This window comes from Eumetopias jubatus, unplaced genomic scaffold, assembly GCF_037043125.1.
Source record: "Eumetopias jubatus isolate StellerSeaLion01/CBP00866 unplaced genomic scaffold, mEumJub1_p1.0 scaffold_15, whole genome shotgun sequence".
Lineage (NCBI taxonomy): Eukaryota > Metazoa > Chordata > Mammalia > Carnivora > Otariidae > Eumetopias > Eumetopias jubatus.
Genome location: NW_028274821.1, coordinates 32,154,212 through 32,180,591, shown reverse-complemented (window position 1 = coordinate 32,180,591; position 26,380 = coordinate 32,154,212). Strand labels below are relative to the sequence as shown.

Below are 26,380 nucleotides of genomic sequence, written 5' to 3'. Positions count from 1 at the left end.
GGATCATGACCTGAGCCAAACGCACCCAAGTGTCCCAGTTTTGGGCATCTTCAAACAAATTTGGTGTTTTATTCCATCTGTGAAATGGTCAGTCTAAGTAGATCTGATTGTCTTTTCACCAACAGCTCTAGTGTTGGAAACTTTGTTTTGAACCAGGGAAAATTATGTCTCTATGTAGCTTTTTAAAATTGATCCCTTCTAAAATGAAACTTGGATTAAGGCCCTTGCTTTCCCCCAGAGGTCTCAGCTCTAAATATGAAGCTTTCTGGACTGAAAGTAGAAAAAAGTAAAAGTCAGGTTGTATATTTTCTGAGGTTTCTTTAACAACACACTTTTGAATATGTAGAGAGACAAAGGGTAATAAAAAACAGAACTGAAGGATTATAAAAATATATTATACAAATAATAAGAAAAATATTCTAGAGCATACTAAGTAATCTCCATTTCCCTTAATTTTTTTTTTTTTTTTTTTTTTTTTTATCTCTCATCCTTCCTTTCTCCAGCAGTAGCTATTTGGGCTACCCAACCCAGGCTCCACAGCTTTCATCACATTAAGTTAAGAAAGCTTAAATATGGTATTCTCTATACTCGAATCCTCAGTTTGGTCCCCTACTTTAATTAGGGCAAGGTGGTTATCCTTTACTCCTATAAACACTCCAGGATTGTTCTTACATTCAAATGAAACACATTTAGAAGACTTCCTATGGAGGCGGAAGAAGGCCTGGTCTGGCAATTGATTTTCACATTTTTGTAGCTGAGGAAACAAGAAAGAAAACAACCAGCATGTAAGTGGGAAGTCCAAAGTCAACCTTACCTCCTGCATTAGAAACTAAAGGGGAATAGGTGTAACTTAATATTTCTAGCAAAGCTGCTTACTAAGTAGGGGATGGGAGTGGCGGAGTAGGAAGAAATTGGTAGAGGACTGAAGTGGGGGGGGTGATTTGATTTGACTCATTGATATTCAGTTGAGAGACATTATAGCTTAGAGTGAGTGGATTTGGATGCAGCAGCTCAGGATTTGTGCCCAACTTTTGCCATGTACTATCTCTAAGACGTGTGTACATTGCTTTACTTCTCAAACCTCAATTTTTTAGTCTAATCAGTTTTCTAGATCAGTCAACCTGCAACTTATCGGCACGTATGTGAATTATGTAAGTGATTATTATTTTAAGCCAGTAAGTGTGGGGGATGGTCTGTATTACAGTAATATTTGACCAGTACAACAACTCTATTATGGCACTACTGCAAGAATTAAAGGAGACTGCTTGTAAAACATTTAGCACAGTATTTGGCATGTAATAGAGCTCTGTATGGGGTCAGCTCATATTATTAAATAGTTATATATGTCCAACACTGTTATATACATTTAGGAATGTTTGTTAAGAAAGATGCTGGTTACCATCCAGTGTTTATGTTAATACATTACATGTTGTATTAGTTAGATTTATAATTTTGTATTTATGTCATTTGTCATCTATATTATACTCTTATGTTTTCTTCCTGGTATCTATCTTTGGCTTGTTTGTTCCTGAAGATGTTTATAAATTTTCATCATGACCAATATTATACTGCTATTTACATTTTTTGTAATAACACTGTAACATTGTGAATCTTGGCATATGGAAATGTTTATGACTTTCCTTTTAGCAGGGTCAGAGTGTAAAATTATTTTTGCATTTGCCTAAGAAAACTATATTTTATCAAGAAACACTTCTTGGAAGAACAAAGTAGTTCCTAAAGTTGAGTAGAAAGGATTTGAGATCATTCTGTATAGCAGTGCTTCTCAAACTTTAATGTGCTTATGAATATCTTGGAGGTTTATTAAATTATGATTCTGATTCAATTGTGAGGAAGCCTGAAATTCTGCGTGTCTAACAAACTCCCAGGTGCACTGCTGGCAGAGATCAGACTTTCAGTAACAAGGCTATACATGCTGTTTGCCTCCCTTTCCTACTCCAGAAGCAAGTTATTTGTAGTAATTGATTGTGTTTTAGGTACAATAGCACAAACAAAACTTCTTCTTTGAAATATGCCAGACACCCAAATCTGCACAAATGAGTGGAGTCAGTTAAGACAGTTAAGGGCATATTTCTATTACCTCCACAGAGTGTTCCTTGTTGTTGGCATGCAGCAAAAAATCTTTGTCTTTTGTAGGACTCAGGTTTACCAATAATGTCTGGCCATCAACACCATCACCTTGCAATTAAAAAAATGTAAATAAAAAATGAAAGTCAATTATCATATGGTTTCACTTATTTGTGGAACATAAGGAATGGCATGGAGGACATTAGGAGAAGGAAGGGAAAAATAAGGGGCTTGGAATTGGAGGGAGAGATGAACCATGAGAGACTATGGACTCTGAGAGACAAACAGGGTTTTAGAAGGGAGGGGGAAGGGGGGATTGGTTAGCCCAGTGATGGGTATTAAGGAGGGCACGTACTGCATGGAATACTGGGTGATACACGAAAACAATGGATCATGGATCACCACATCAAAAACTAATGATGTAATGTATGGTGACTAACAACATAATAAAATTAAAAAAAATGTAAATTATAAAGTTAAAAATTTAACTCATTTTAATTTAAATGAATTTAACACCTAGGAAAAGAGTCCAAGATATGATGTAAAATAATTGCTTCATTAACCCATATGTCTTTTAGAAGTATTTGTACCCAAATGAAACTAAAGAATCATTGGACAATTTGGGGGTAATTTTAAGCTCCTTAGTTTTCTTATATGGTTTCTAACTGTAGAATTGTGACTCTATTGGGTATTTCTCTGGGTGTCAGCTTCCCTGTCTGCATGCAAAGCCACTGATAGTTGTCTCCCAATATCCAACTACCCCTTCTTGTGTAATAGAACATTTCCCAGTCTGTTTTCTTGTAATTAAGTGTAGCAATGTGACTAAGTTTTGACCAATATGAGAGGTGAATGGAAGTGTCAGGTGCAACTTCAAGGTTTTGTCCTTAAAGGGAAAAAGAATTCATGCCTTTGTCTTCCTTTGTCCTGCTGATTGGGCATTGTCATGGTAGCAAGTAATCTTGAACCATGTAGATGTTGGCAGAGTCACAGAGAAGGAGCTGGGTCCTTGTACAACCTGTTGAGCAGAACTGCTATTCCAGTCCTGGCTAAGATAAAAATAAAGTTTTGTGTAGCTTAAGCCACTATTATTCTGAATCTCTTTTAAATGTAAACATTTATCCTAATTATTAAGCTGTACAAAGGATGGGTGGAATAAATCCTCTAAGAATCTAAGATTTTACCATGAGTGTGGGCTGGAGAGAACCTTCTGAGACTGCCTTCCTTTTTCATGGAGAATTTTTGGATTTGTCCTTACCCCAAATTCAAGAATTCAAGCACTACAGCTGCCCAGCCCTCCAAATTACCTGTTTCATGAGAGGGGGATTGAGAATCATAATAACGGAATAACACCTTATCTGAAAGAGAATGCATAAAATCCCTTTGGTGAGTTACAATTTTATCAAAGGTTTCAATTTCAACATATACATAATAGCAGAAAATATCCTCTTATTATATATCAATAAAAGCAAAACTTTTGTGATTTTAAGAAAGGTCTCAAAAATGTATGAATATGCTCTGATGAATTCTCTAACAGAGTCACTATTAAAATATTTAATATGTTGTTCATAGCACTGGTATATTCTTTTACTTGAAGTTGTACTTTGGTGATATTGATAAGGCTGGAAAGATCTAGTGGGTCATTAACAATAGAAACTATGTGTGGTCTTTCTTTCCATCTTTCACAACAGATACCACTTCTCAATATCAACATTCTTCCCTGATAAACCCTGACTAAGCTTCTGAATTCTCCTCAGCTTAGTGGTATTTAGGCATCTGCTGCCAATGCATTGGAGTTAGCACACAGCATGAAATTTATTTGCCATGTCTGAAGTAATCCACCATTTATGGTTTGGTAAATTTATTATTATTATTATTAAGGGGGGGAGATTGAGCTGGAGGGGCAGGAGCAGAGTGAGACGGGGAGAGAGAATCTTAAGTAGGCTTCACGTGCAGCGAGAGCCTGATATGGGGCTTGATCCCAAGGCCCTGAGATCAATGACCTGAGCATTGTTAAGTGTTGGACACTTAACTGACTGATCCACTCAGGCAGGCCTTGGTAAATTTGTTTTTTACTTTACTAGTCATCATTATATCATCATCATACATCATACATCATACATACATCATACTATCATTATAGACAAAAGGAAATATTCTACCTTTCTCTTGGTCTTTTCCCACGTCTTCTACATAGATCTCATAACTTCCATCCTCAAAAACGAAAGTAATAGATTGGTCATTGTATGTGCTCAGGGAAGCAGAATATTCTGTAACAAGTGAAAAGCTTGTCATTAAAAATTCAAAAACACTTGTTCCCATGAACAATCTTTCATCAATTAAAAATAAATGCTTCCTTAAAGGTTTTTGCTTTTTTTCTTTCCAATTTGAGCTGCACTTTGCCCACCACGTTTGGATAGATAAAAGCCTTTGGTGAGTATGTCAGAGGGGGAGACGAACCATGAGAGATGATGGACTCTGAAAAACAAACTGAGGGTTCTAGAGGGGAGGGGGGTAGGGGGATGGGTTAGCCTGGTGATGGGTATTGAGGAGGGCACGTTCTGCATGGAGCACTGGGTGTTATGAACAAACAATGAATCATGGAACACTGCACCAAAAACTAATGATGTAATATATGGTGATTAACATAACAATAAAAAAATAAAAAAAAAAGCCTTTGGTGCAAGCTTAATGTAGCTCAAAGGATAAGGTGTGCCATTTGAATGGGATTAGAGATACTAGTCTCTTGCTTGAAAACCATAAGAGGTCACATTAGTGTGTTTATGGGAGGATTTGGTGGAGAGAAAGAAGCTGGAAAACTGACAGACTTTGCCTGAGGAAACCTCTGCTTCCTTGCTTCTTATGGTCAGGGGGACTGTGGATAAGGAGACTGTATTTTGATAGACATGGTTAAATGAATTACCCATCTGTAAGGTGTGGAGTTATTCAGAGACTTCCAACAATCCTGGAGAGTGTAAGTGTGAGTACCATTCTGTCCTCTGGCTAAATAACAGAGACACTTAGAGCAGTATTCCCAACTTTTAAAAAAATGTTCCAGCACACGTAGAAAAGGAGAATATTTCTACTGCATGCTGGGGTAAACTTGTGTAGAATTAGGGACTAACTATGTTGGTCCTTAAGAAAAAATTATTATGTTTTCTTTATTTTATAGAATTGTGCTAAGAAAAATAACATACAAAACAGAATGTTAAATATTGAGTCTGTATATGGAACTTCTAAAGTAAAATGATTTAAAAATACCTAATGAGAAACTTCAGTTTACTTCTGGGAACTTAAGACATTTATATCAGGATTATGCTTGAAATGGCAACATGCAATTCCTGTTCAAAGTTTCATAATGATCTCTTCACTTCTTGATGGTCTCCATCAGTTTGGACTTTATTTGCACGAGTAGCTGATGCAATGCAACTTAAAGCCATTTGAACAACCATTGAAAATGTTTAAGAGTTGAAATTTTATTTTAAAAATATAATAGTTCTTAATTTTCTTTCATTGTCAAAATGTTGAAATTTGGGGGGGGACATGTGGGGTTTTTTTTCCCCCAAAGGATAACATATTTTCCCCAGGAATAATGTATATGGGATTCTAATCCATAACAAGCATTTCAAAATAATGATGGAGGGCTAACTATAAAGTGTTCATTCATTGTTAGAGTAGCTACTCTGTACCTAGTTTGAATACCACTAAATGGGTATGTGGACAGCAAATGGACAGAAGTTTCTGTTATACAAGAAGGCATAGACTTGGAGCTTCTTCTTAGAGTGGCATTGGTCCTGTGTCTTACCTCCCTCCTCACACCCACACCACCCTCATCACCAGTCATACCTTGGATACTCGGAATATTAGTTGCTCCAATACATTTCTGGACCATAGGTACCTCACAGGCAAAGTCTTTCCTTAGCTGCTGACGACAAGCAGTGAATACCACATGGTGCTCTTTGTACTTTTCAGCTGTAGGACAAGGAGAGAGTAGGAGTGGACTGTCAGTATCCACTCTGCCCAAATCTCTTTACCCCCATTGGAGGATTCCCAGTCAAAGCTGCTTGCTGGGACTGACCCCAGGGCTTTAGCCACCCCATAATCTGAAGGGATCAGTACTTCCTGGCACACTTATACCCCAGTAGGGCATACCCATTGGAGCCCAGGTGGAAGAAAACTAGTTACCCATGGTCTCAACACCCAAAAACAACTGCTATTAACATTTTAGTTTAGTTCCTTTAAATAAAAAAAAAACACTTAAAAATACTGTAAATATATTTATAATTTTATATCCTGTGTTTTCACTTAATAGTATAACATAACCATTTTCTCCCATGCTATAAAAACTCTTTATATGTCCTTTTGAAAATGGCTAGAAAATAGTTCAGCATCCTTACTTTTTTCAGAAGGAAAATTTGCTCAAGGGAAAAAATTACATATCCAAGATGTGGTAAATAAAGGCAAATAGAAGCCCATTATTATATTGAAGAATTACTAGGAAATGTAGTTTCGCCTTACCTGTTCTTGGTGGATGCCTTTTGGTGATTTCTTTCCTAAAATAACAGGCTGTCTTTTCTATGATAAGGCCAGAGCGCAGCTGCATAAAATACATCTGGCAAACTTCTTCAGCTTTCTGTTGGGATTCTAAACAGTTGAAAATTTTTGATACTGTTTCATTCCATCCATTTTTATCCTTTTACAAACCCTAAGTGTAGGAGACCAAGAAAGTAACTAAAGGTCTACAGTTTTGGGACCCCTGGGTGGCTCAGTCAGTTAAGTGGCTGCCTGCAGCTGAGGTCATGATCTCAGGGTCCTGGGATTGAGCCCCACATTGGGCCCCCTGTTCAGCGGGGAGCCTGTTTCTCCCTCTCCCTCTGCCTGCTGCTGCCCCTGCTTATGCGTGCGCTCTCTCTGACAAGTAAATAAATAAAATCTTTAAAAAAAATATGTTTGCTAAAAAAAAGGTCTATAGTACCTCATCAGAAATCTTGGGGCCAGTGTGTTTCAAAATTCACAGTTTTTTAGATTTTATAATTGTCATGTAAAGTATATACTATATATACATATATATATATAGTACTCCCAGCAGGGACTAGGGCAGTACTCACATAATCAAAAATTAATTATTGATTTTATAGTGAAATATAGGAAAATTTACATAAAGTGAAATAAACACCTCATGTTGGTTCAGGTCAGGATTTGACTGTCATGTAAGTTCAGATCATATTTTATCACCAAATGAGTTATGAAAAATTTTAGGTCTTTAGAAAAATTTTGGTTTTCAGAATTCTATATAAGGGAGCGTAGATCTACATCCAACATACATCAGTCTTTGCCTGAGGGGGAACTTTTATGGTCATATGAAGTCTATAATCTTTTTTACTTATCTAGAATGTACTTTTAATAATTTTAGAGGGACAGCTATAGTCTCTAGAGTTTATTGATGCTAAAAATAACTGACTCATGTTAAGGAGCTTTTTTCCCTATATTTTCTTCTAGGAGTGTCATGGTTTCAGGTCTTACATTTAAGTCTTTAATCCATTTCAGGTTAGTTTTTGTGAGTTCTTTTACATGTGAATATCCAGTTTTCCCAGCACCATTTATTGAAGAGACTATTGTTTCTTCTTTGAGTATTCTTGCCTCCCTCCTCAAATGTTAGTGTGTTATCTGCAATTTTAGGAACTAACAATAAATACAAATTAAATCAGTTAAAGTAAATAAGTATTTAATCACCTATTTAGTAATTTTTATTCATTTAGTCAAAGAAAAGGTCTCAAGTAAAAAATTAAATTTGCTACTTGGAAATTCATAAAAGCCTTTCAGGTCAAACAGAAAAGAAAGTCGTAACACTTGAGTCATGGCACCTCAACTTTTAACATTACAGTAAATGAATTATTAAGAAATTTCTATAACACAGCCAAATTTCAGTTTTTCACTCACAGTAATTCAGAAAATGAAAATAGTTACTTGTGACTTTGGGATCCATTCTATGATTTTTTTTTTAATTTTCTAAAAGATTTGTCTTCCTCATATGCTTTTCAAAGTTAAGTAAATTTTATTAGCCATCGTTTTGAATTATCTATATCTTGCCTCCAATTCAGATGGACATCTTCCTTTAAGTCTCTTCAACTGTCTGAACAGGGCAAAAACCACTTAATTATACTCACATCTACCCTGGAACTTCCCAACATTGCATCACAGCTTATAAATATCAGCTATAGTATCGCATATTTATGGTAGTGCTTTTACAATGCAAAGAAATTTATAAAGCTATACCAGAGCCAGCATTGAACTTGGTCTCCTAATGAGTAATCTAAGACAATACTTTAAATAACTACATCACATTGTCTCTCCAGACCTAAAGGGCATAAGATGATATTATAAGGATGCTCATTCCTTACATACTTATCTTTATGTTGTATTCAGAATCCCATGGGACATGACTGACAATCATGTCTAATACAGAGAGTGGACTCTCTGGGGAGCAGGATGTGGGTCTTGGGTGTAGTTAGAAGTAAGGGTCATGATATTGAGGAAGGATTATGGATGTGGAAGAAGACAGGGGCTAAAGACAGTGATGTAGGTGTTAGCATCTAGTGGGACAAACACTGGGTATAATATATAAAGGGGTGACTACATTTGAAGTATTGAAGATACTTCACATTGGGAGAATTTGGAAGAAGGTATACTTTGGTGTTTGGGGCAGCTGAAAGTATAGTGTAATGGTTGTGCTCTCAGATGGGAAACACAAAGCTGTCATGGCCTTGGGGACTCTGTGGGAGAGAGTTCTCACTGGGGTCAAAGGGCCATGTCAAGCTTATGTAAGGACTGTTGTCACTTCCTATGTCTCTATCTTGCCTGATGTCTGAAAGCAGTGTCTTAGCATGGCTTGTGAGGAAATTCTCATAAGTAATTTCATCATAGCAACAGCATGATGAAACCCCTCACGCATTTCTGGTGAGTAAATGGGAAGGGGCCTGGAAATCTTACGTAGTTCTGCCACTGAGAGAGCCAGACTATGGCTGAGCCTAAGGGGAACTACATAAGTGAATCACTCATCTTTCATTTCTTTCCCAAACACCTATTTCTCCAAGCTTTCTTCTCACTGCTTATTACCCTTGATTGATCTGTGGCATTTGACTTTATGGTTCAGGCCAAATAAAATGTTTCTGCTGGATGGATCTGCCCCAAGGCTCCCATATTGTGACTTCTGGCTATATCCATAAGGAAACTAGATTGTCAGGGCAGGAAAAGTGTTGATGGATGTAGGGGGAGGAAGTAGCAGAGGAAAATGGCCTGACTCTGGGAGTAGCTTCCTGGAAACTGGGAAGGGAATGAGTTTGGGGAGGGGCTTTTCTCTAGTTCATCAAGTCCTGTATCTTGTCTGTGGTAGAGGTGAAATACTCTGGTGCTGACTCATATGGAACCTCACTGTATGTATATCTCTAGTGGGTGGATATTGAGTTTTGTGGCTTTGTGACTGTGTCAAAACTTGTTAGCCCAAAGGAGGAGAAGGAACTAAAACAAGCTTTCTTGCTTTGTTGCTTGGTGGCTCAGAACAGTTTATCAAGAAAAATAAGATATGACTTTGCTTGCACCTCGAATTTTGAGAAATACCTGCCACACACTTTATAGGTATCTGTTGAAATTTTGGCCAAGAGTGTATAAATAATGACAATGTTAGTGTTAAACTGAGCCAATATCATAGGAAAAGAAGATCTGCTAAGAGACAATAAAAATAATGTGCTATATTCCAAAGCCATATAAATGGTTTGGGGATTATCTTTATCACTGTTTCTTTAAATGGTATAAATGAGCTGTTAGGGCCACTGCACGCTTAAAGGAGGGGTTACATTTTAATTTTTGCATCAATGCTAGCAATTCTGGCATAAACTCCAGCCTACTCCCTCACGCCAGTAACTATGAAGGGGCCACAACTCCTGGGGTGCAAGGAAAACACATTCTTTTTTTTTAAGAGAGAGAGTGGGTATGCACAAGCTGGGGGGGAGGGGCAGAGGGAATTAATTAGGAGGGAATTTGAAGACACAGAGTCAGTTCCACAGAGTCACTGTTTCTACACAGAGCATTTTGACTCAGACACAAAAGGACTAACTTAACTGTGATTTTCTGGCCATTCAGAAGCCACAGTCAAATTAATGTTTTCCCTGGTTACTAAAACCAGCATGGGTGGGCCGCAGCCCCAGGGAAAAGAGAAAATGATATTCTTTAACACTGCTTTATCTTCTAGCCTGAAAGATGTTCAGGGAAATGGAGAGGAGAACAAAGGACAAAGGTACACCTGTCCCTACCATCATTCCTCATCTATTTTCTCTCCAGTCTGGCCAGGGTTCTATTAACTTTCTTCTGTGTTACCTCTTTTGTATGGAAAAAAATGTGAGTATAAATATGCATAATTTTTTTCCTAGGATAATTTTTTTAAAGATGTATTTATTTATAAGAGAGAGAAAGAGAGCACAGGGGCACATACATACTCTCCAGTGGGGGAAGGGTCAGAGGGAGAGAATCTCAAGCAGACTCCCCACTGAGCTTGGAGACTGTTGTGGGGCTCAATCTCACAACCCAAAGATCATGACCTGAGTGGAAACCAAGAGTCAAGACACTTAACCAAATGAACCGCCCAAGTGCCCCCAGGATAATTTTCAGAATCAAAGAGATAGCCCTTTCATCTTAGAGCTATGGCTACTGCCTGACTTTATTTACCCTTCAATTTATGCCAGATTCTTTGAGTTTGCAATTGGACAGACTTGAGCATCATTTGATCAATTCTATTTTATTTGGGGCATGGATTATTCAAATATCTTCACTTATTAATCTTTCCTTTATCAGAAGTTGCAAGTCAAGACCACAGCTTGATACATCAAAGTTGTATATTATATATACAATAAATATTGAATTAAAGAAGATCAGATTAAAATTTTGTTAGTCTAGGAAAAAGAATTTGGGACTAGTTGGAAAGAGGTGTGGATAAGAAGGGATTGATATGAAGGACTATGTATGTTTATCACTATTAGCAGGTTTAAATTACTCAAGCCATTCTTGTCCTGCGATGTATCAAATAAGCAAAAGTTGGCTATGTATAGTCTGTTTAAAGCCAAATGCTGCTGTATTACAAACTTATGAGCTATCCCTTTTAATTTCAGCTCTTATAGTCTTAGTAGCTTTTGGAAAGATAACATGTATGAACATCAGAATAATAAGAATTTGATAACAGATAAAAATAGTGTGTAAAACAATCAGAATTTCTTAAGTCCTTACTTCTCAGCTTGGGAGATTTTACCAAAGCCTTGCTTGCTGAACTCTTCATCTTTGCTGGGGAGATTTTGGTGGCTGAATACTTCATTTTAGTCTTCATTTTTCAGGCTTCTGTGGATTAAAATGTAGCATTAGTTCAATTGTTTCAACTTGAAAATAAACAGAAACAACTGTGGCTAACTCAAAATAGCATTAATAACATAGCCACATAAAGAAAATAATTATTTCAGTAAAATTTGAATATAGTTTTCTGAAAATATATCCATATTGAAATATAGTCAGAGGACAAAAAGAACTACAAGAAATCTTAAACTTTACTTAGTGGGTTTATTGGTGGTAGTATTATTGATATTAGGATTCTGAAATGTTTTTACTATATTATAGGATAGAGCAAATAAGTAGATATATTGATATTATAGGATTTTGATTGCAGTGGAAAGGAGATACAAATATAAAATATAAGAGGCCAAGGGAAAAATCTCTGTAATGTTAAATCTGAGTCAGCACTATCAGTGTGCCCGTATCTTAGGTTCTAAATACTTTTTCCTCTAAAAAGAACCAGGACTCTCTAGGTCTGGGCTGAGAATGTGGAAGTGAATATGAAATATTCAGTTATGCCAGAAAGCAGTCATTCAAAAACTTGTGAGTTTGTGTCAAAAGGACATAGGAGTCTCCCTTAAAGGGTTTCTCACTGGCCAAATTTGGCACAATTTGAGCATCAGAAAGAATAATGATGGTAATTCACTATAAAACATTTCATGCAAAAAGAAACCCACCAGTCCATAGCATTCCTCAAGAATGAATGAACAAGAGACTTATTCATTACAGAAGGAATGGTAGAATTAGAAAAATAACAATCTTGTAGCCCCCAGTGTAATACTTGATTTAAGCAAGGATCATCAATGGATGCTATGCCTTGAGTGTCAAGATGGGTCAGAGTACCTTACTGAAAGAATATGCATTTTCTCTTATAAATTGCAGAAAGCCCTGTATTCATTTAGTAGGGTACCATAGCCTGGCTTCATCATCAAGGTAAAGTAGTGGTGCTTTGATTTGTGGAGGGAGCAGGACTTCTCCAGCCTTAAATCCTCCCCTTACATGTTTGAAATTCTATTAATAGTTACTTCTACTTGTATTAAGCCTTGCCCTCTTTTTCCTAGATTAAAAAAAAAATTCAGTGTATTCCCGGGGTGGTTACTATTTAAATCTCTTACAAAGTTTATATGAATCGGCCCTTTTAGCAGGGTAAGGGATGAGCACTGAGTTACTACATTAGAGGACTCCGTGAAAGATAAACTTCATGCAACTTTATTTTTGTTTCTGAACAACCTTGAATAGACTGAAATTCCAAATTTTCTTATTTAGATAGAACTAGAATCTTACACACAGCCATCCTATTTACAACTGGCTTCATGAGCAAAAATCTTCAATGGTAGAAGAACACTTAGAAGCAGAGAACCTTAGATATCATTTTCCTGAGCCTCTAAATCTATGGATGAGTTAGCTAAGACTGAAAGAAAGTGCCTTGCCCAGGATCACAAAAACAAAACTGGGACCAGAATCTAGTCTCCTGATTTCCATCTTTATGCCAGAGCTTCTGCACGGTGTCTCCTCTCTCCTTCCTCCAATGTAGGAAGAAAATAATCAGAACTGGGAATTTGGGCAGTTGTCCAACTTCTTTAGAAATAATAAATTTCTAAATATGGTGGTTGATATGTAATCATAACATGTGCAGTTAGGTAATCTTACTGTAGTTAAATTTTAAATTTTCAGGAAATCATTCAAATAATACCCTGCACACAGTAGGTATGCAGGTAACACTTTACTGATAACATGAAAATTGTAATGCTGGATTATTTTTTGTTTGTTTGTTTTCTTTTTTATCCAAAGATCCTTATGTCCCAGAAAAAAAAGTTCTCCTGGATGGACATTTACCCCCCCCCCGCGACAAACTGTTGCATTTTCAAATAAATCTGGGAAATATTCCTATCTATATTCCACGTCTTGTGAAGTCAGAACCACATTAGCATAGTAAAGATGTTGACAGTCCTTCATTGAAGATTCATGGGTACTTTTGTTTAATTATTTTTGGTAATTATTTGATCTTGTAACTTCCCCCACTACCTCTATTAACACCCTTATTAACAAGGACTATCTATTATCATGGACTAATCTGAGATAACATACTTGGAGGAACTCTGCTCTAAACCAAAATTAGCTTTCTGATTTAAGCAACATAGATAAGAAACTGAAATACCACATTTACAATGGAGTGATTGACACAGAGAAAGTCAGCTGCTTTTTAAGAATCAAATGATAAGTCAAAAGCATAGTCAGAAAAAAAAAAAAGCACAGTCAGGAAATATTTTTAAATCCTATTCTAAAAAACAAAGCATTTTCTTTAAACAGTCTACAAATCTTTTGCTTTAAAAAATACAATCACTCTTTTCAGACTTAAAATTTACTCTTCTCATATTTTTAAGTCAGAAATATTTCAGAATATATAGCAATATAAAAATCACTGGTTCTTTCATGCTGCTTTTCCCAATAATATAGGCAAATATTCTTGCACACTGGTTATGATACCTTACCTTAGTTATAAACGTGAAGGGCTGGTCTCAAATAATGAAGTTTCTTGTCGTCAGCATTTGGTAGTGGCTGATGCTATATTCCAACTCTACTTATATATATGCACTTGGATTAAGCAACATTGGGTGGCAGTGTCTGATGAATGAGGCAATGCAAATAGCACTAGTTGAATGGGTTAGAATGAGTGGGAGTATATATTATCCCACAGCCAAATCCTAAACAGAGCTTTAAGATTATTTTAACTGCAGCACTTTCAGTGAGTTATACTCAGTTAATCATTAATTTTTATGAAACCTCTATGACATGGACTCTAGGTATTGTTTATTGCTCAATGTAGAGCATACAAGGGCACAGACTTTCATTGCCTTTCTCTTTTCTATTGGGAAGTTGAAAACTTTAGGTAATTTTTTTCTGATTATAAAAATGATGGATGTGCACTCAGAAAATGGATAAATGATAAGAAAGCATATATAAGCTATATATCCTGACATTCTTTTTCCAATACAGAAATACTATGCATATATATTTTTTCATAAAAAATAGAATCTACTGCAAGTATTATTTTGTAAGCTGCTTTTTTGATTTTCCAATTAATGTCAGAAATATTCTTTTACAGGAAGCATTATAAATAGCTTTCAATCATGTAAGTATACCATAACAAATCTTTTATTGATTAACACTTTTTTTTAAAGATTTTATTTATTTATTTGAGAGAGAGAGAATGAGAGATAGAGAGCACGAGAGGGGAGAGGGTCAGAGGGAGAAGCAGACTCCCTGCTGAGCAGGGAGCCCAATGTGGGACTCGATCCCGGGACTCCAGGATCATGACCTGAGCTGAAGGCAGTCGCTTAACCAACTGAGCCACCCAGGCACTCTTACTGATTAACACTTTGGCTGTTTCTGTTTTTTTTCTTTCTTTTCTTCTTTTCTAATATCACCAGTGTTGCAATTGACATGTGAGTGTGTGTGTGTGTGTGTGTGTGTGTGTGTGTGTGTGTGTGTGTTGTAATTCTTGGTTAACTTTTGTATGTTCATTGGTAGCACAAATTCCTAGTAGCAAGATTGCTGAATCAAAGGGTTTGTGCATCTTACATGTTGATGAGATATTACCCCATTGAATTTCTAAAAGTTTGTATTGGTTTATAGTTTTTTCAGTGATCCAGGTGAATGCTCTTTTCACCATTGCCTTAGCAGCAATGGGTGTCATCACCTTTAAAATGTTTGCCTTTCTAGTGGAATTTAAGAAACAAAACAAATGAGCAAAGGGAAAAAAAGAGGGAGGCAAACCAAGAAACATACTCTTAACTCTAGAGAACAAATTATGGTTACCTACCAGAGGGGAGGTGGGTGGGGGGATGGGTGAAATAGGTGGTGGGGATTAAGGATGGCATTTGTCATGATAAGAACAGAGTGATGGATGGAAGTGTTGAACCACTGTATTGTACACTTGAAACTAATATTATACTGTATGTTAACTAACTGCACTTTAAATAAATAAAAATTTTTTAAAAATTGCCTTTCTAAGGAGTGGAAAATATCTCATGGTTTTGAATTTTATTTATTTAGTGAAATTAAGCATCTTTTAAACAATGTATTTGTTGTCAATTTCTATAAAATATTGATTTATATGAATTCTTTGTAAAGTAAGAGATGAAACATGTGTTATCTGTGACATGTGTTGAAAAATTTTCCCCAGTACCATTTATCTTTAGACTATTAATGGCATTTTTTTTGGCCATACATAAATTTTCAAATCTCATGTGGTCAAATTTAATTATTGTTTTAGAATTTCTGGATTTTGTGTCCTGCTTCAAAAAACCTCCCCTCCTCTAAAATTATAAATAAATTTATCACACCATTTTCTAAAATTGTATACTACTTAAAACCTAAATCTTTGATCCACTATTACATTTAGTATATAAGGAATAGGATTTTTTTCCACTCCAGTGCTTATCTCAACCACACATGTAATCCAGTTTAGACAAAGTGAAGTTTCATATGTTATGTTGGGACTAGCAGGCAAAGGGCTGTGAATGCAGCAACAAGGAGTTGGAATTTTATCCTGTAGCCAACAGGAATCTTTTAAAAGTTTTTTAAGCAAGTGAGAAGTATTATAAAAAATGTGTTTTGTGAATGTAATTTTATGTTTGTGTGAAAGATCATCTGAAAGAATGAAAGAAGAGAAAGCTAGGAAACAAAGCCCAGTCAGGAGGCAAATTAAAATAGCCCAGGAAAAAGCAGTGAGGGCAGGGACTAGGGCAATGTTAGTGAGGCCAGTAAGGAGGGGATGAAGGTGGTGAGTGCTGCAAGCATTTCAGAGAGTCCTTGTTCCAGCTCCGCTAAGTCACTTAGCTCCTTAGTGGCTGAATCAGGATTAGAACCCAAGTTGCACTCTTGGTTCAGGGTTGTGTCCATCACAGAGCCTCCACAGCTCTTTTTGGATGTGTTTGTATCAGCTCTGGACTGGGGAAGTGAGGAGGTGAAGGGAACTGAGGGGGCTGTCAGGTGTTCAGGGTAGGAAACTCAGGTGAAGAGTCCATTTTCAGGTACAGATAATGAGTCTGATGTGGGGCAGATGGAATTTGAGATAAATGAGGAACAAATATGGAACTTTCAGCACTGAGCTGGTATTAGGTTGTGGGTGGGTCGGGGAGGCCAGAGTTAGCAATCTGGATTCACTACATGTGGATTTCAGCATGAGAATTGATGATGTAGGAACAAATGAGATTGTCTCAGCTGAGTGTAGAACAGGAAGAGCAGGCTACGTCTAAATGGAACTATAGGGAATCTTACATTTAAGGGGTAGGAGAAGATAAGGAATTAGCAAAGAAGACCAGAAAGAGAACCAGAAAAAAGAAGAGTTAATATATTATGAAGTCTAAGAGAGAAAACCATCTCAAAAAGGAACATTGGGTTGATGAGCACTAGTAGACCCAGATGGAGATTAGAGACCTTGGAGAGAGTCCAGTAAGCATGGGAATCTCCAAGAAACTGCAGTGGTTTGCACAGTGTGGAGGAGGAACTAAGACTTTTTCAAGAAATACATTAATGAAAGGGAAACAAAGAGAAAATTCTATTTTGACAGTACCATGGAGAAGGGAAGATGCTGCTTACTAGTTAGAGAATCTTGGACAAGTTACTTGATATTTCTAAGCTCTTAGTTTCCTCATAATAATTTTCTTTATAATAATTTGAACTCAGTGGCTCATGACAAGAATTATATGAGAAGGTATATTTTAAACCGTTGGCACAGTAGCTGGCACATAGTGGGAACTTAATACGTGTTTTTATTGTTATTATTGATTTTTTTATTGGTATATGGCAGTCTTGGGCTTGTTTCAATGTAGAGAGAAAAAGAAAATGAAAAGAGAGAAATGAAATGGAGAAAACTGATATAATAAAGTCCCAGAGGAGACAGAGAGAGGAAAAAGAATACTAGTGGAGGGGTTGGCTTTGAAAAGGAGGACGCGTACTTCTTTAGAAGAGGAGGAAGAGCAAGAGAATGGGTGAGATGTGAAGTTTTAAGGGACATGAACTTGATAGTCTTGTAAAAATGACCTGAATCTTCATAAAGTAGGTTGTGAGAAGAGTTATAGAAATTGAGAGAAATAAGTATGAGTTTTAATTTTTGAGGGTAAGTAGTTCCTTGGAGAATGTAAAAAAAGAATTTATAAGGAATGGGAAACTACTGTTTGTGGATATCAAGTTTCAGTTTTAGAAGATGAAAAGTGTTTGGACATGGGTTGTGGTAATGGTTACTCAATAATATGAATGTACTCCATACCACTGCACTACACACATAAAATGGTCAAAATGATAAATCTTACCACAATTTAAAAAATGACTTTAAAAAGGTTAAAAAAAATGGGAGTAGGAGAAGTAGAAAGATGAGGTTGTTTGTAAACCAAGGAATTCCAATGTTCTCTATCTTGGAGGTAGAAAAGTTCTGATGATAATGGTTGTCAGGATGAGGTTTTGTGGGTGGGCTGTGGAAGAGTATTAAAGAGTCATGAAAACAGGCACTGGAGTCACCAAGGGTGACATCAACAGAGGCAACATCAACCAGAAAAGGACATCAGGGTCCCTGTCAACCTGAATGGAAAGAAATTAACATATGTAGAAAATGAGAAATGTGCCACTTCTCTGTTGGCCCTCGGAAATGGGCACACAAGAAAAGGGGTGGATTTTGAGAATAGTGGTGTCACCAGGGGAAAGCCACATTTTAATGATAAAAGGAAATAGAAGCTTTTCAAGAAAAAAGGAGGGAGAGGACATTCCAGATGAAATGTTACATATTTAAATTACAAAAAACAAAAAACCCCAAACAACTTGAAAGAAGATTTTAATCTATCAAGAAATAATTTTTTACATAGAAATTCATTAGTTGGTGATTCACATCTGAGCAACAACAAAAAATGTATGAAGCGTAGTCATTTCCAAAGTTGCAATGTGCTTGTTTTTCTCTGCCCTGAGGAGGCTTCCAGAAACTTATATTCAACAAATATCACGTGTCCATAACTTGTCAGGGACAATGTATTCCAACAGCATTAATTACTTTCTAAGGCATCAAAGTATTCATGGGACACTGCATGAAAATTTTCATTTCACTTTGTCTTATTATCTACATCTGATCAACTGGAAAATCATCTACTGAATCACTAACCACCTCTCATATGTCAGGCAATGCCCTTTGATTAGCAATTTCCCTCTTTTAAAATACCAATACCCTTTATCATGTTAAGCCTGTTGGTCTTTTTTTCCTTATTGTGAATTTTAAAGTAAATTCACTTAATTAGATTGATTTCCTGTGAGGGGGCTTGTTGTTAACATGCAGAGTTTATAAGAAATTTTTATTAAAATACATGTTAATTATGGAAAACTTGGAATATAAAATATTTGATGCCCTAGAAAGTAATTAAATGCTTTGAAAAGAAAGATACCTAGTAATCATTGTAAGGAAATTCTGCCCTCCTAAGATCCCAAGGTCCCAAATGATGCTGGATTTGCACCTATCTGTACTACAGCAGAGTGCTGTAGTAATGGTAACAGTAATAACTCAAACACTTGTCTAGTGCTGGGCTAGGTGCGGGGGTATAGTAGTGAACAAAACAAACTTTCTCCTGCCCTCCCAGAATTTACTTTCTTTGGGGAGATAGATATTGAGCAAATAATCACACAAATAATTCATTTATAAACAATGATAAATAAGAACTAGGCTGGTAAAGAAGATAAAGAGTAGTACTAAAGTAGTGTGGTCACAGAAGATGGCATTTATGCTGTACTCCAAGGGTGTGAAGAATCTATGGAGGAGAGGGGACAGAGGGTGCCTTCTGGACAGAGAAAACCCTAAGGGCAAGGGCCCTGACAGAACTTGTAGTATTTAGGGAGTTGAGCAGGCTAGTGTGGCTGGAACACAGTGGGCAATGAGGAGAGTATAATGTAATGGGTTGGTGATGGAAGGGGACAGAAGCCAGGTAGGGCTGGGCCGCGGAGGCCAGAGGAAGGAGCTTAGATTTTATTCAAAATGCAGTGGGAAGCCAAGGAAGGGTTTTAAGTAATATGGGATGTGATTTGGGTTTTGTTTTTAAAAGAGCACTCTGGCTGCCATATGAGGAACAGATAGAGGGCAGTAGGAGGGAAGGAATGAAATCATCAAGGAGTCTGCATTAATTCAAGCTCTTAATGGTGGTGGTGGTGATGATGATGATAATGGTGATGGCAGTTACAGTGTCTTGGTCATCTTCTGTGGGCCAGATGCTTTATATATACTATCTCTAATTGTCACCATGATCGTGGTATTTGAGTATGATTGCCTTCATTTTAGAAATAAGGAAATAGAGATTGAGAGATTAAATAAATGTCTTAGTAAGTAACAAAGCTAGGATCTGAACTCAAATCCATCTGGTTCTTTCCCTTATTCCATGGGAACCATTGTTAGAATGAGGTGTAATTAAAATCATGGACCCGAGGGTCCATTCCTCACCTTGTCAAGCTTACATGCTCTTGCATCGGCAGAGGATCTATGAAGGTATGGTGCAATTATACAAACCCATTGTTGGGTCCTAGAAAATTACGGGAAGGAGAGAGTGTCCCCAAACTTGTCCTGGCCTGTAGGAGGGAGAGGAAATGGGGAATATGACTAAGCTCGGCAACACTATATGACTTCATTCTGGGAGATTTTATAGGGGAGCAGGACAGAGAGGGTGAGATGGGAGAGTGATCACATTACCTTCTGTTCCCTTGGGTATACTGGTTTCACTTCTTTCTTGGGGGAGATCAGAAAAAGTGATGTGGAAGAAAAGGAGGTTGAAGTTTGGGGAACAATGAGATAGCATTGTCCTTACTCAAACTGAATCACTTCCTGTCCCTGAGTCTCTGACACTCTGAAAGTTTCTACATGCCTCTTACCTGGACCCAGGGAAAACATTTCTCCCAGAGAGAGGAAGCACTACAAAGAAATTTGGCAAATCAATGTGTGACTCAAGCCAAACCCCTGTGAGAGGAAGGTAGGGATGTTATGAGTTTTTAGGAAAACTTTTTTTTTGTTTTTCACTTAATATTTATAAAGTATGTCTATGCTTTCCCACAGTTTTCCTGGACTCATTCTTACCCAATCATTTTTATTCACTGGCACTACCTGCCCCTTCAACCTTTCTAATGTAACACAACACTGCCTCCCCCCCACTGTTCATTTTGTACCCACTGGACTGCTTACTGTTACTCAATTCACCACACACTTGCACACCTCCATGCTTTTGCTCAAGCTTTTCCTCTTTGTCTGGGAAACTCCTATTTAACCCTTAGAGCCCAATTTGAATGACTTTGTTTCCCTAACTACCCACAATCAAGCAGAATTTATTGCTTCTTTTCTTACTTGCTTATCACATCCAAGTATACTCAATTTCCTCTCTCCTCTGCTAGACTGCTAGCTTCTTGGGAACAAGGGTTGTACCTTAGTCATCTTTGTTTGCCAAGCAATCACTGATAGCAGGCACCCAGTAAATATGGTGTACTTTGGGTCTGTCCTTGCAAAATCCCTACATACTAAGTAAGGCAGGTATTACTCACTGAACAGATGTGGAGGCCCTGTCAAAATGCCCTACCGAGTGGTAGAGCTGAAACTATGGATTGAGCACTGTGGAATTGGCATTACTACAAAATGACAGTTTTATATGACTCAGCTAATAGAACTCAGGTCTTCCTGTTCCTGGGTCAATATTCTTTCTAAATCATTTAAAGAAGCTGACTTTCTGTTTGGCCAATGGCCCTGTGGTTTTAGTGTGACCAGACATTTCGAATTGTTCAGTTCAGTGTGTTGTTTTATTCCCCTCCGGTGCGCCTCCCCATGCCTCACATACTTTGGACACCTAGCTATGTGTTGAACCAAATTTTTAATGATTTTTGAAGAAGCAGAGGTGGAATGACCTCCTTTCCCAAGCTTAGACTCAAGGTTTGCTTCCTCCCTGCAGGGCTCTTAAGCTCTTTCGGTCTTAGTTTCCTCATCTCAAAAATGAAGAGGCTGCATGAAAGCCAGCGTCTTCCTATCCCTTTGACTCTTTCTTGTGCTCCTATACAGGCTCCCACTTCAGCTCCTTCTTTCCACTTTCCCTGGGCCTGCTACTTCAATACTAGCAGCTGCACCAGCCTTGCCCCACAAAAGATATCATTCTCAGAAAAATGCACAAGCTCTGCCTCAGCCCCGTGCCCCTGTCCTCTCCTTTCACTACCTCACAGCAGATAGGATGACAGGGTTAGACAAGGGGGGAATTAAGTAACCTGGAGTCATGTCTTAGGCAAAGGCAGATCTGAAATCCAGGTAAACCATGGACTTGGCTACATTCTGTCTTAGGGCAAAATGACAAAGAAAAAGAAAGTCTACAGAGTTTGTAATTATATTGTGAAACTTTTAAGTGCTAGAGGAAAGCAATATATGAGAAAGAAACAACATGGAACAAACAGGTCTTTGGTTTTAGTTTAATTCTGAAGTTTAAAGTTGAGATAACTTTTTTCTTTCACTTACAATTTTTTTAAGTAAAACTGGACAAGTAATATACAAACTATGGATTAAGGAAAAATTCAGTGGAGCATAAAAAATTCAGTAGAACTATGCAGAGTTAAAATAAAAGTTCTGTGTTTTTAAAAATTTACCTTTATATTGTATTTACTATGTGCCAAGTACTGTACTAAGTGCTTTATATATTTAACTCCTTCAATCATCACAACAATTTTGTCAGGGAGGTACTATTATTTCCCCTATTTTATATGAGAAAACTGGGGCACAGAAAGATCAAGTAACTTCCCCGGGGGTCCATGGCTAAAACCTGAAGCAAATATTTTCAGAATTCATGAGGTGCTCTAGAAAGGGGTGGAGGAATCTAAACCTCTTGGGTTTCAGATCTTCCTGCCTATCCCCCACATCCAGAGCAGAAACTCCTTGTCCGTACTTGGTTTCTGCTTAAAGTTTACTTGGTCAAAAAAGTTTTGCTATAAGAAAACAAATTAAAGTTTTGAGAATATGGCCTAAATCCCTGCCATTTGGATTATTTAACCCTGTAAAGGGAGAGTGAGACTAAAGCCCAGTTCGTATGCCATCATTGGTTGTCTAGTTGGTGAGTAGATTTAGCAGCATCATAAGAAATCATTGCAGTTTAAGGTTAGAAGAGGAATTTTCAAAACTTTGTCAGGAGTAGAAACCTTGTCTGAAAAAGAAATATTGCAAAGAACCCCAAGAGATTTTTAAAAATCAGTAATTTATTAATTTATTAATACAAATATGGTTTTATGTTTAAATTTTAATATGTGCTCATTATAAAGTTAATTAGAGACTTTGTTTTCAGCATAATGGTGGATTAGTTACCATGACAAGTCCTTCTGACAAAAAGAACTAAAATCTTGAAAGAAATATTTAAAAAAGTCTTTTCAAACTCATTGTTGAACTAGCGGGAAAGTTAGTGTTCAAAATACTGGGAGGCAAGGAATCTTGGCTTTTTCCTAAAGTTGTCTGCCAAATGCTAGAGACAGGGTAGAAAACTACGTGAAATACAGGGCCCCAAATAAAGCCCAGGATATACCTAACATGGGGATTCTAATAATGCATGGCTTAAACCTGAACACCCAAAGGGCTGCGCTTGCAGTGTAAGGGTGATTGAGATAAATAAACCTCACTTGCAGAAGGGCACCACTAGGAAGTTTGTTTGACTCAACTCTGGCACTGGATAGAAAGAAAACCATTCTTCTGAAGACTTCTCTCCTCATGAAAAGTCAGACCTCATATGGGTTTGCAGTCTGAAATCACACTACCTGTGTGTTTCCAAAAGTCTGAAATAGAAAGTTAAATATAGAATGGTTTTAGGTTGGTAATGTCTCAAGAAAAATGGGAAAGGCAAACACAAGTCTTATCTTGAACTCAGCTGCAGCCCAAGCCACAAAGTATTCATTTACACAGAAAAATTTCCAGGGCAAATGAGTAGTTTGCAGTCAAAATTTATAAAACACACAGGAATACTAGGTACCATGGTGAGAACCACAGAAGGAACAGACAGCAGAAACCAACCTGCAAAGTTGGTGTATGTATTAGAACAATCAAGAATGACATATAAAACACCTGATTTTAATATCTTGAGGTAGAGTTCTAAAAATATTGAAAACAGGAACAAGGAAAAATTAGATTTGGAAAAGATCCAAATAGAATCTCTAGAAATAAAAAAATGTAATATTGAAATTAAAACTTCGTTAAACAGCAGATTAAATAGCAGATCAGAAATAGTGAACTAGATGAAGAGTCAGTGAACTAGAAAATATATCTGAAGATATTCTTTGGAATACAATTCAAAGATACATAGAGATGGAAAATATGGGAAAGGGGGTGAGAAACTTGGAGGACAGATAATGTGTATCTATTTGGAATTTTAGAAGGGAATGATAAAATAGGGAAGGGAAAATATTTGAAGGTATAAAGACCAAGAACTTCCAAAATCATTCAAAGACTCCAATTTTCAGATCTAAGAATCCCAAGCAAGTTAAAAAAATGAAAGAAATCCATATTTTGATATATTAATTATGAAACTGCAGAACATTGAAAAAAGAGAGAAGGTGAGGAAAATGAAGCTATTGGGACGAGGAAAAAGAAAATTTTGATTGGGTTTATGGATGGATGGTTGTTAGTCTTAGAGTAGCCCCCAATTTCACAAACCTGTGAAATTAACATTAGGTATTTTTGGAACCATTAAGGGCAGATCTTCACTCAAAGTCACATAGGGAGTGGGTACATGGTGGAGTCAGGTCCAGAACTCTGGTCTCCCAACTCACAAAGTGGTAGCTGTCACTGCTCTTTCCTCTCTACCCTGCTGTTGTTTCTTTAAGATATTAAACAATAGCAAAGAATAACAAAGTGTGAAGAAAGCACAGGCAACAGTTTCAGTTTATCAGGGAAGTTTTTGGCACTGTCCTATTGTATCATATATGGAATTTAATAACTATTTTAATGCATTCTTACACAGTACAGTGTCCCATCTCTAGGAACGAATGAAGCTGCTCAGTTTTCCAGGTGGGGGTAAGGAGACATAGCCTTGTTTCCTTTAAGCTTATAAAATAATGTGAGGGTAGAATGAGAAAGATTTTAGAAGATGTAATTAAAGCAGAGTCACAGAAAATAGTTCTGGCACAGCATTCTGTATAAGGTGGCAGAAGAACAATTGGAGATAGATGCAAAATCTCAATCTGGAGAAAGGCTTTGCTGAGAAATACACATAGAGAAAGCAGGCATCAAGCCACAGCATGTGTATATACCTGAGTCACTAAGTCATAAATCAGTACTCAAAACTGGAGATGAAATACAATCTGTTTTGCTTCAGTTCACTGCCTTAGACCTGGCTTGTTTTACTTTCTAAAAAGTTTATTTATACCAAGATCTACAAAGGAAGACAATCTGCAAGGGTTTTGTCTCAAGACAAATCATTTGTATATATATCAAAATCTATCATCTTTGTTCATGAAAAGATAATAATTGCATTTATGTATATGTATGTATGGAAGAATTATTTCTGAGTCTTGCCTAATTCTCTACAAAGGACATCTGGAATTAGGAACAATACAAACAAAATGGATTGCTTAACCAAGAATGAAAACTTGCACATTACTGTTAGTTTTGACTCTGGGGATAGTGCCCAGACTCCAAAGCCTGAAGTACTTTAATATTTGTATAATTTGAAATCCTAAGAAAGATACAATTCTTTGGGAAGTATCCTAAATTTTATCAGGTAACTTGCTGTTTGTTTTTTAAGAGAAACATGAGATTTTTAGACAAGGAAAGATTTAAATTTTGAAGCTCATCTTCAGAGTAGAATGTAATATATATCTTTAAATTGGCTCATTTGTAAAAAGGTAGGCTTGGGTATGGTACATATTTCAACCACAAAAAATATTGATGAGGAGAAATTTATTCCAGATACCACCAATATATATTTAAAGCCAGTGAAAGTATACCTAACTTCAATTTCCAGTGCACAAGGATGCCACTTAGATACTTCAGGAATTGATCCTGGGAGCTAGTAGGCTTTGGAAAACTAAGGAATAACAAGATGAATTTCTAAAAGGATGAGCCAGATATTTATGGAAATGGGGAAAGAGGAGCTCTAGTCTCTAAAATTTAGAAGCAAGAGAAGGCAGCCTGAAGCAGCAGCTGAGGTAACAAAACTGTATTGGTGGAAGATAAATGTAGCAGACCTCCTTTAAAAATAAAAACCTTATAAAAAAAGTTTTCTCTTTAAAAGTGGAAATCAACTACTGGTTAGTCAAGTGCTTGATAATTATATTATGAAGACTAAAGGTAAGTTTCAAAAATAGATATCAAAGATAAGTTTCAAAAGGTAAGTTTCAGGTTTCTGACACTCAACCAGAAGATAAGAATTGTCCTTGTGCTAAAAACACAAACCAGTCAGCCAGTCAGCCTTTATTTTGATGTCACATGTAGAACCTTGATATGATCTGTTTTATCAAATGGTTTTGATAGGGGTGCCTGGGTGGCTCAGTTGGTTAAGTGTCTGCCTTCAGCTTGGGTCACAGTCCTGGGATTGAGCCCCACATCAGGCTCCCTGCTAAGTGAGGAGTCTGCTTCTTCCTCTGTCCCTCCCCCTTGCTTGTGCTCACTCTCTCTCTCTGAAATAAATAAAATCTAAAAAAAAAAAGAAAACCCAAAAAACCCCAATGCTTGTGATAAATTACAAAAAGTGGATACTTTGTTAAATTATATGTCATTTGAATAATGTTTTAATCAAGAAAATTAATCAGGGTGGATTATTATTAACTCATAATGATTCAACAATACCTCAACTAAATTTTTTTAAGTATGTTGTATTCAAAGTATATAAAAACTAGCTCTTTCTGCCATCTTGGAGCCTGAGGAGGCCTGCTGGAAATAGGACTCCTAAAACGATGG

The 26,380-nt window shown here is 36.8% G+C and overlaps 1 protein-coding gene across 2 annotated transcripts; it reads right to left on the bottom strand.

Annotated features, from left to right (window-relative positions):
• Nucleotides 1–556: 556 nt before the first annotated feature.
• On the bottom strand, nucleotides 557–11,455 carry IL33 (interleukin 33). Of its 2 annotated transcripts, XM_028107317.2 has the most exons (7): nucleotides 11,359–11,455; nucleotides 6,601–6,726; nucleotides 5,929–6,054; nucleotides 4,245–4,352; nucleotides 3,390–3,440; nucleotides 2,099–2,196; nucleotides 557–754 (listed from the first exon to the last, which is right to left on the bottom strand). In XM_028107317.2, the coding sequence occupies exons 1-7, from the start codon at nucleotides 11,453–11,455 to the stop codon at nucleotides 557–559; spliced, it is 804 nt and encodes a 267-aa protein (XP_027963118.1). The 2 variants fall into 2 exon arrangements, with proteins under 2 accessions (XP_027963118.1, XP_027963119.1); XM_028107318.1 differs by lacking the exon at nucleotides 5,929–6,054 and having other exon boundaries at nucleotides 4,245–4,367; nucleotides 6,598–6,726.
• Nucleotides 11,456–26,380: the final 14,925 nt, after the last annotated feature.